The 10,992-nt window shown below is 35.2% G+C and overlaps 1 protein-coding gene across 1 annotated transcript; it reads left to right on the top strand.

The window, feature by feature from the left end:
- The first annotated feature begins 181 nt into the window (after positions 1-181).
- LOC137391879 (proteasome subunit alpha type-7-like) lies at positions 182-10,918 on the top strand. Its single transcript, XM_068078427.1, has 6 exons — positions 182-321; positions 5,991-6,117; positions 7,074-7,198; positions 9,304-9,426; positions 10,286-10,468; positions 10,749-10,918. The coding sequence occupies exons 1-6, from the start codon at positions 220-222 to the stop codon at positions 10,851-10,853; spliced, it is 765 nt and encodes a 254-aa protein (XP_067934528.1). The 5' UTR covers positions 182-219; the 3' UTR covers positions 10,854-10,918.
- Positions 10,919-10,992: the final 74 nt, after the last annotated feature.

Here is a 10,992-nt window from a genome sequence, read left to right as displayed (position 1 = left end):
ATGAATAAATAGCCGAATTAGCATTATCTAAAAATTAATGATTGTTTTATATTTTAGTAATAAATAATTTACAATTAAAATACTTACAAAACAAAATAAATATCAAAAGTAGTTTGTAAATATCTTCAAGTACTACTGTGTTGGTACAAATAGATACTGTGTTGGTACAAGTAGACGAACAGACAGAGGAAACAAAAGTTAAGAAGAAAGTGTTTAGTCATGTCAGCTCGGTATGATCGTGCAATTACCGTATTCTCTCCTGATGGACATCTGTTTCAGGTGGAATATGCCCAAGAAGCTGTTAAAAAAGGCTCAACGGCGGTAATTATCTCTTACGCATTAACGACAAGACCATACTTGCATTTTAAAGCTAACGATTCAATGACCACGTAGTTTCATGTTTCAATTGTTCTAGCTTGCTTAAAATTGTTCTATGATGAGCCGTTCACCATTGACAACTAAAATAAACCGTGGCATAATAGCCTGTGTATAGGCTAGGCTAATATGCTTTTTCAGCCTTTGGTCGCATTAGCCAAGTGCAGATAAGTGCACAAGGCCTAGATTCTTTTTTGTATGAGCAGGTTGGGAACACAAGCCTGTTATGGTTTTCTCTAAGAAAAATAGTGTTGGTCTTTGTTATTTTCTAATTTGCTTGGAAAATGAGGGGTTGGTAAATTACATTCTTTGTAATACTCGTTAGAATCAACATCTATAGAACAATGGACGCCTTTTTTCAAAACGTACATGTAGGGAGAGTGGGGCAGTAGGGCACGTTGAAACATACCAAAAATTTCTTGCTTGTTTACATTATTTTGAATTTTTACTTTACTAACTAAAGTACTTTCTACGTCATCTTATGAGATATCTTGATTGCATGAAATTGAAAGTACAGCAATTTAGGTTAGCCATGATTTTGTAAAATTTATCAATTGGTAATTTTTTGCTCTTTTATTTTTATCTCCAAATTTAAAAAATTGCATATTTTCTTTGTACATCATCCCACGTTAACAAAAGTCAGTGGAGGCAGCTGTAGACATGTTCTCTTCACAATGCACCCACCAACTTCATGATGATACATCATCCTGAGTTAGCATAAACATTTTGGTTAATCAAAGTCATTTAGGACACGTTGAAACACAAAGGGTATGTAGCAAGTTGCAACATGTTTTAATGTTAAAAATAGAGAGGCATGTTGCAACACGTCTCAAACTTGCCCCTCTTGAGGGGAACAACTCAAGCAACATACTGTACAAACTTTGATGACAAAGCTAAAAGTTAATCCTCATGATGAACCTCTAAATTTCTGGACAATATTGATATCCTGACAGCAAATGCTAACATATAGAAAAAAGAGTTTGATCTTTAGATCAACATGCATATATGTTTTGTTGTACTGTGGAAGTTTGTTTGTTGTGAGTGTTGTACACAGTGTTCTGAAGTTCATAACCAACTCTTTTCATGTTTTTCTTGCTCAGATAATTAGTGGAAATTTGAATTGTTCGCTTGAAAATAAATTTCAAAAAAACAATTCTAGAACTAAAATTTACTATGAAAGTCAAGGGTGTTTCAACGTGCCCATAGGGTGTTTCAATGTAGCCCCTACCAGGGCATGTTGAAACACCAATTATGCGATTAGTACTTTTGTGATATCTTCCAAAGTGTACAATCAGCAGAATTGGCATTTGGCATACACATGTAAAATATATTTCTGCATCCTATGTGATTATTTAAATTATGTTTTAATATTTTAGTAAAACTTTATAGCCAAAAATATATTTTTTGTTGCAACGTGCCCCACCCTACTGTACTGCTTGAAGACCGTAGGATAACTTATGCATATTATCTAATTTGGTAAGTTTTATAATTGATAAGTTTTTAATCTGAAAGAGACCAGTAACAATAACAAAGTTATGTAAGTCTGGCAGCTCATTTTCAGAAAATTTGATACACCGGCTTGATTCGTGTTCTTTAATATGTGAATAAATGAAACTAAGTTTCTATCAGTTTCTCTTTTCTGTAAACTTAATAGGACATACATGTACTGTTTCATAGTCAATAAGATTTAAATAGTATATATTTATACGGTGTTTGTGCCTACGTTTTTAACAATCTTTTGACGAACATCATTTTTTTAGTGCATATGACTGCAATGACAGAATTCAGTTTACACCATTGTGTTCTCCCTTCATACTTTTTCTTGTTTTTCAATTAGGTTCCGGAAGTTTTGGTCAGAACTCCTGATTAACCGCTCACTTTATTCTATCTGTCGCTTCTTGATTCGATGTTGTATTTCCATACATGCTGTTTTAACACGAACTCATAAGACATCATATTTGTTTCTTTCGCGTACTTCAGGTTCATTGCTGGGATCCATTAGCATCAGCTCTTTTGCTGGTTTTGATTCTCTATAAAAATCTAGTACTATTACAATCTTCATTATTGCTGCAAAGATTGCTTGTCATTCAAGAGAAGGTAATCTGTTACCTTGATTATTGAACTATAAAGTAAAAATTTTATAGATTTTACACCTAGTTCTTAAGTACACATTATTCAAACACATATGGCATCATGCCTTTGTCAAACATAAAACAATTCGTTACAGCTAACAGAAGCCATTAAACAGAAATATGACTTAATATGTAAGGTTTGTCATTTATGTTATGTAGGAGAGCTGCATCAATGGAGTTCTAAGACATGTGGTTTCAGTGCCTTCACTGATTTTCGTGGTATTCTCCAACACCTTTGTCTTCACATGTTTTACCCCCAATGTATGACTTGTTCACAAGGCTCTATTCAGTCTGTCCTTCCTAGTGTCTCACAAGTCCATAATACATTTGCCCCCATTAGAGGTGACAACCATATATTTTTAATATAGATATTGTTATAAGTTGTAGCCACACCATCCCAACTGAGCCGTTAGCTAGGAATATGCTCACGCAAAGAATAATACAGTATTCATTATAAACGACAGCATGCATCTATCAGAGGGTTACACTTGCATACACAGAGGGTTGCCTTTTCACCAAACAGTGCAATAGCAGAAGATTTTATGCTTTAGATATTTACTGAAATGATTTTGCCCTAGTGATGCATATAAAAAGCTTGAACTCCTTTTTTAATGATCACATAACTTTTTTTTTGATATGAAGGTCATCAGTCTATAATAGTCAGCTACAAAAAAACTAAGAAATATGATAACGCAACCCCCAAAATTTTTATACATAAATAATATTCCATGTTGTATATTAACATATGTATGAATGTTAGTTTACAGGAGTCAGTGAAAATTCAGGTTGTCAGGTTCAAAAAAGTCGGGTTAAAATTGTTGTGAAAACTGGTCAATTAGCACTATCAGATTGCTGACTAGATAAATCTTTAGACCTTCATGCAAGCAGATTCAATTGTTTTGACTTATTGGAGGCAACAGTTTCAAACTAAGTCGTGATGGCAGCTTTGAAATGGCATAATGCAAGAGCAATGTTGCGACAGCAACTTGAATATTGTCCAAATCCTCGCTTTTGAGTTGTAACAGAAGTCGACTAACCAGTGTCACTATATATAGAGATTATCTCTACTGGTCTAGCTGTGTGGCTTGATGCAATTGCATCACCTGGATACTCGACCCAAATGCATCTGTGGTTTGATCAAATATGAACTCATCTGGTAGGGGATCTTTTGGGTGCAGTGTCGGAGCTGTCACTACAGGTCATTTCAGTCAATTAAATTTGATTGTGTTGGAAGATTTTTCCATCTTTTTAATTGCACTTTTCATATTAGAAACAAAACTTGCTACTATATTGAAAAGAAGTTTCAGGTTGTAATCGGGGTAAAGCATACAAGGTATCATGGTAAACATCTGAAGCAAAGTTTTTGCATTATTCTATTGTCTGGTAGAAAGACAGTTGTAATTTTTTGATACACTTTCTGCCATTTTGCTTTACAACATTAGTGTAATTAATAGTAGTTTTTCTGTTGTCAACCTTGATCAAGTTGAAGACTAACTGCATTTCAGAAAATTATTTGTAACAGTGGAAAGTATTTGCGATTCAAATTCTCTAGAAGAAACTTGGCAAACTGAACTGCCTTCTCAGTTCTACCAATGTTGTGGCTCTTAAGAGCATTTGATGTGATGTGTTTTACATCCTTAGATCTATAAATCTTTGTCCTAAGTAGTCTCGGAAGTTGCTAAAAACTTTTACTTTTGTGGTGCTGAAGGTAATAAAGTGATATGTAAACTCAGTCCAGTGTCAATGAAAGCAGGTAATAAAGTGATATGTAAACTCAGTCCAGTGTCAATGAAAGCAGGTAATAAAGTGATATGTAAACTCAGTCCAGTGTCAATGAAAGCAGGTAATAAAGTGATATGTAAACTCAGTCCAGTGTCAATGAAAGCAGGTAATAAAGTGATATGTAAACTCAGTCCAGTGTCAATGAAAGCAGGTAATAAAGTGATAGGCCTATGTAAACTCAGTCCAGTGTCAATGAAAGCAGGTAATAAAGTGATATGTAAACTCAGTCCAGTGTCAATGAAAGCAGGTAATAAAGTGATATGTAAACTCAGTCCAGTGTCAATGAAAGCAGGTAATAAAGTGATATGTAAACTCAGTCCAGTGTCAATGAAAGCAATTTTATTTTAATCATGCTGAAGTGGCATACAGATCTTTACTAATTTTTACATCTGTTCTGTAGAAATAAAGGGTATTCTGTAGTAATAGTTTGACTCTCAACTTTCTAAAGTCAGATTCTTACAGATTCAATCCCGATTTTTTGCTATTATTCTTCCGTTGTTTCATCGTGCAGAGAGTTGTTTCATCATGCAGGGAATTTGTCATTTTGTTAAAGGCTCAATAATTTCGGTCCTAATGCTTCTCATGTTTTGTGGCTTTCATCTAGTGACAGTAACCCTTTTTGTAAAAGCCTGGGTAAATGAATTCTTATTGACATCAAGCCATGTTTTAATTGCTAACATATTGGTTTTTGAACTTGCCAGAGAGAGAGAGAATGGCCTTTCATGTGTCTGTCATTACCTTCTATGCCGGCTCTACACTTCTAATGGCATCAGGGTTTTCATCTTTTGTGCCTGCAAATGGCGCACCAACTATTTTGACATTCTGATGCATCTACTGAGATCCTGGTTCTCTACATAGAGCACATACTCCTGTAGTTTGCCATGTTTAATTCTATTCTACCAGGTTATTTTCAATTGCCAAACGGTTACGCTGATCACTCCATTTCCGAAACTCAAGTATACACTTGCCCTTGAAGTCAAGTTAAAGTATGACATAAATACTTATCAAAATATATTTGTTTTTGTTCGCTATGTTTAGCCAGCCAAGAATGGGGTTCGCCAGAAACTGAGTATATCTATCACTTTTCATTTGAGCCAATATTTTTTCTTCTTGCCTATTTCTGAAAGATTTTAGCAATTTCATGCAGATCGAGCTGTATTTGAAATATTTTTCGTGTTGACCCAAAATTATTATCAAATAAATATTATTTTGTATAACCTATACATTATAATATTTTCTAGTATTAGTCATGCCAAAGGTATCAGAAAAGGAGTATATTTTGATCGATTTTGTGCCAAACCTAGAAGTTAGTAAAAAAAAAAAAGTTATGTATCTCGGTCAGAAAAGATAAAAACTTGAAAATTCAATGAAGCTTTATCTTGAATCTTTGCTGTTATTAATTAAGATTTTCTTTACATGTATATTCGTACTTGTATGTTGCTGTCTGGAGCGTAACACATAAAGAGTGCTACAGACTTTTTAAGAATCATACTTGAAGCTCTTGAAGAGCATGTCATTTTACAAATCTGTTCAATGTGTTTTGTACGATTATTGTTATTATAATTATTGGTTAATTTACAAAAAGAAGTTTTCAAATGCATAGCAATTTAGTGTAAATGTATTGTATTTGTTGCTGCTATGTTAAGTTTCTTGTATTTTTATAATGAACAAATCAAATGGATATTGATCACTGTATTATAGATTGGAATAAGAGGTAAGGACATTGTTGTTCTTGGCGTTGAGAAGAAAGCCGTCGCTAAACTTCAAGAAGATCGTACAGTAAGAAAGATAGCATTACTAGATGAGCATGTGTCGATGGCATTCGCGGGTAGGCACACAGTTTAATTTCTAACCTACATGTAAATATGGTAGATTAGTATGGTATGGTCTAAATGGTCTGTAGTGCAACGAAATGGTCTGAAAAAGCATTCGGCTGGTTGTCATATTTTCAGGCTGACAGTTTGGTTAAACAAAATTTCATTGGGTAGACATCGGATGTTATCATCTAAATATTAAGATGGTAATCTTATGACACAGTTAATCTTGTCCGGCTGCTGCTAGGCCAATCAAAGTAGAATATTGTTGGCTGCTATTGCTTGATTTTCACTGCCCAATTAAATACATGCAGTTATCTCTAACCAAATGAGTAATAGAGGGCACATGTTCAGTTTGTCATTAACCAATATTTGCAGTTACTAATTTGACATCCTGTACTTTAGTTTGTTTGCATTTCCTGACACCGACAGAGACAGCGCCGTAAAATCATACTTACATCTTTAGGTTGATGTGTAAATGCCTTACCTTTATAGACCTATTCTGAAATGTAATGAGATATTTCAACTCTACCTACATATAGCGTTTAGTGCTCTGGTTATCAGCATATTTTTATGATTTTTATGGTTTTACATTTTTTTATTCATGTATTTTTAGTCAGGATCAGTTTTTCATGAACATATACAAACATTTTATTTTTCTTACTGAGACACACACACCGCACACACACTATCCATGTTCTGACTTGTACAGCTGTCAATTATTTGTCATCTTTAGCGACTCGATATCAAATTAGGTGGAAAACTAGAGAAGATGGTCATGAACAGTTTTATCCATAGATATTTATGTCTTGTTTGAGAGTTAGCTTACCATTAATCACTATAGTGTTTTGTAACTGACCAAGAATAATTCATGTCTTTGATTACAGTGATAACATTGTCTTTTTGCATCAGGTTATGTAGCATTTGACTGCAAGCAACAGCCAATATACAAACGACAATTTATGCACAGGTTTGACGGCCGATGCTCGAATACTTATAAACAGAGCAAGAATGGAGTGCCAGAGCCATAGACTGACTGTCGAGGATCCTGTAACATTGGAATACATCACAAGATATATTGCACAGCTTAAACAGGCTAGTCTCCGCACACCCTGTGGCCTTTTTATCATGAGCGTTTTGTCTTATCGATTTTCATTTACCCGTATTTATTCGCATTTAACTAATTTAAATACCATCTGCATTTGAAAATAACAAACATAAAAAACTTGCTCAATTTTTTGGGAGAAAAAAATTAGGATTTGCCAATTAATTGAATTCAGTGTTTATGCTGTACAAGCTCAATATAGACCTTGTTCGATCTCCTAGTGTTTAGGGTTAACGCAATAATGGTGTTACTACCCTAGGACACCTATATTTCGCTAGTATTTAGTTTCGTGAGTAGCATACAGAGTAAAATTTCACTGCAACGTAATTTCACTGCTCTGATGAGTGCGAAAATATAGTGATGTGATGTGAAAATAAATGCAGTGGAACAAACATAATTAGATTCCTCAGGTTCAGTTCACCGCAGGCCTGTATTCACTGGGTGCAAGTTGGGGCGGCTAATGTTAGGCGACTAGTTATGAACACCTGGGGATGTTGAGGGGGCGGTGTAAGCCCCAACAGGTTTTTCTTATGTATGGCCTCAGCCGGGCCTCTTGTGTGAAGTTTTAAAAAATTTTATCTGAAAATATCAACATTTATCTATTTTTTGAGATTTGTTTTGTTTTAGGTGATGTGACTGATGAGACGCTTTTAAATTAAAATAGGCAAAACTTGACCGCAGTTAAAACGCTCAGAAAAAAGACATCTTTTTCTTTTGAGCGTTTAACAAAGACCAATTTTGCCAATTTTATTTTAAGTTCATACAGTAGTTTCCATGCTTTCGATGGGACATGGCCAAGTGGATGTTTGGTAAAATTTGATATTTTGCAAACCTTTATAAAGGTCGTTAACAAGAATATTTTGCCACTGATGATGATAATAATGACGCCTAAGAACTACTAAAAGTTGATGTTTGTCTCTATGGCTTCGAATAAAGTGATATTCTGCAGCGATAAAAACCGTCTCCATAGCCGTTGTTGAGGTTGATGATTGTTGAGTTTGAATGATGTTGAGGTCGAGTTATCTGAAACAATTTATCATTGTGTGGGAACGGACCAAACAAATTCGTTCGAGTTAACCTTGTGTTTGAGATGAAATGTTACATTTTATCCGAGGGCGAGTTATCCGAGTTTGACTGTACTTAGCCGCCGAAAGTCCCTACAAAGTTGGGACGGCTCAGCCGGCCAGCCGCCCCAGGGAAAACGTGCCTGGATCACCGATAAGAAAAAAATTTCAATTTGGGACTAGTTTGTAATTGTGAACCGCAGGTAGAATGGTGTGGGCAAGGTCGATAATGCAATTTGATCGCTTGCTGCCATTTGTTTCTTGGACTATCAATGAACAAAGCTATTTAATTTCGTGTTTTCGCTATGATAGTTTAGTTTCGCACATGAAATCTTCGCGAGAGGATGACTCCGCGAAAACGCGAAAGTTGGATGAGGCGAATACATAAGTGTCCTAGGGTTGACAAATCCACTGTGTGTCCTCATTTGACTGCCATAGTTAACCTTTTCTAGACATAGATACCTTCAAGTCTGATTTATCCTAAGCCATCATACACCGTGTGTGCAGTACTAAATAAATATGGTAAGGCATGACAATTTCTTGTTATCTCTACTGTATTCTCTGTCAAGGTAATGCATTCGATTTAGGTTATTCATGGCAGTGCAAATATGATTATCGAGTACGCTATAAAACATCCAATACCTGGAGATAATTGCCATTGCTGCTGTCCGTGGGTCTATGAGACAGTTGAATTTAATGTTTTTTTAAAAGATTTTATGTAAGCACTTTTGTGATATTGTCATGATACAGCTGTGGAGTTCTAGATGTTGGGAAAACCAGGCTGATTTTTTTTATTATACATTTATTAACTTGAGCTTCCTTCGATTTGTTTCTTCTCCTAGGTCTCATTTCAATTTGACTACCTTACGATCTCTCTGATTATCGATCTGTCTTTATTGCCAACTATTTATTTGTTCTCACATTTATGCACCTCATCTTTTCCGACTATTTGTCTTCCGTAGTCTGTAATTTTCAGTATGAGTTGGCTTTGCGCTGTTACCTTGTTAAACAGTTACAATTGACTCTTACAGAAATACACACAGAGTAATGGCCGTCGTCCGTTCGGACTCTCCACTCTGATAGTGGGATTTGACATAGATGGTTCTCCCCACCTTTATCAGACTGACCCTGCTGGTACTTACCATGAATGGAAGGTCAGCCACTAAGTTTTTGCGCTTTTACGATTAGCTGTTTTATGTAGTGTTAGAAAAGCACAACACTTTTTCACATCTTCTAAAAGTAACAAACACTAGGTTGGAGTCATTGAATGCCCGATACATACGACTGTGCCAAACGCTGAAGCTCTTTAAACACCTAGTGCTAGTAGAGAATTGAACTCCTTTAGAGAAGGTCGAATCTATCACCCATGCACTTTAGGTACTCGTCAATGCAAGCTGATCCATCGGAAATAAAATTGTACCAATGTTGTTTTAAAAAACTAGCTCATGTTTGCTTTTGGCAATATATACATATATATATGTATGTTACTTTTAGGTATACAAGTTGGAACTAACGTTGTGCCAAGAATAATAACAAAGCCAGAAATAAACGGACAATGAGATTGATTTCTTTATTAGGACAAAAATAGCTGTTACAATGTCGAATCACCACTAATCGCAATGCTCTAAAATTTGTTTCCATAAATTCTACAGTTTTACACCCTTAGTAATTTTTTTATAAACCTTAAATATATTTGTAGCTGAATACAGTCCTAAGATGGATAGCACTATTTGTTTATAGTCCAAGAAGCATTGGCTGTTGGCTTCAACTCTACTAAATTTCACATCAAAATTAGCAGACATAATGTGAATGATGAACTTATATTTGTCAGTTACCTATCTTCAACAGTCTCATCAAAAGTTTGTCTTTCGTTTACTGGAAGTTACAACCTTCAGTGCTCTGTTCAGCTGAAATTATTATATCTAAACTATCTTTACTTGAAAATGTTTACTGTTTTTCTTAAAGAGATACAAATACCGTACAATCATTGGCTGTTTTTGTGTTGCGGTGCAGGCAAATGCTATAGGACGCAGTGCCAAGACAGTTCGGGAATATCTGGAGAAACATTACAATGAAGAGTCCGTGGCCACTGACGAAGGAACAGTCAAGTTGGCACTGCGAGCTCTCATGGAGGTGGTTCAGAGTGGCGCCAAGAATGTGGAGTTTGCAGTCATGCGGAGAGGTCAAAGACTTAAGGTGGGTAGAAGACAAACCCATCAATGTTCATGTAAAGAAGACAACTATCATATGGTCTCTTAAAAGAGTTAATTCCATAGTAAAACTACTAGATTACTTTTGGTACAGCATTATTAAATTTAAGCAAATGGTCTAATATAGTGTTTGCGTGGGATTTTGGTTGACTGTAGGATATCTGCAAATCGATTGCTATCGGTAAAGTTGAGCAAGACCAAAAACATGCCGATGATCACAATATGTTATACTTCATGGTTTTATATATACATATCCTTCTCTGTAGATGTTAGAGGCTGAGGAGCTAGAAAAATACATAGCAGAGATAGAAAAGGAGAGAGAAGAGGAAGCTGACAAAAAGAAGGCACAAAAGTCGAGTGGACCAAAGTGATGCATGCTAATGTGTATATAATGCTAGTATATTTCAATGTATAATAATATAACAATTTAATTAAATATGGTCAATACCCATCTACATAGGATTATGTAGTTAGAATCATCATATGAGAGGTGACTGGTGAACCAGTTTG

Source organism: Watersipora subatra, chromosome 3 (genome assembly GCF_963576615.1).
Source record: "Watersipora subatra chromosome 3, tzWatSuba1.1, whole genome shotgun sequence".
NCBI classification, from domain to species: Eukaryota; Metazoa; Bryozoa; class Gymnolaemata; order Cheilostomatida; family Watersiporidae; genus Watersipora; species Watersipora subatra.
Note: the sequence above shows the minus strand (reverse complement) of the source record. Positions and strands in the feature narration are given on the sequence as shown.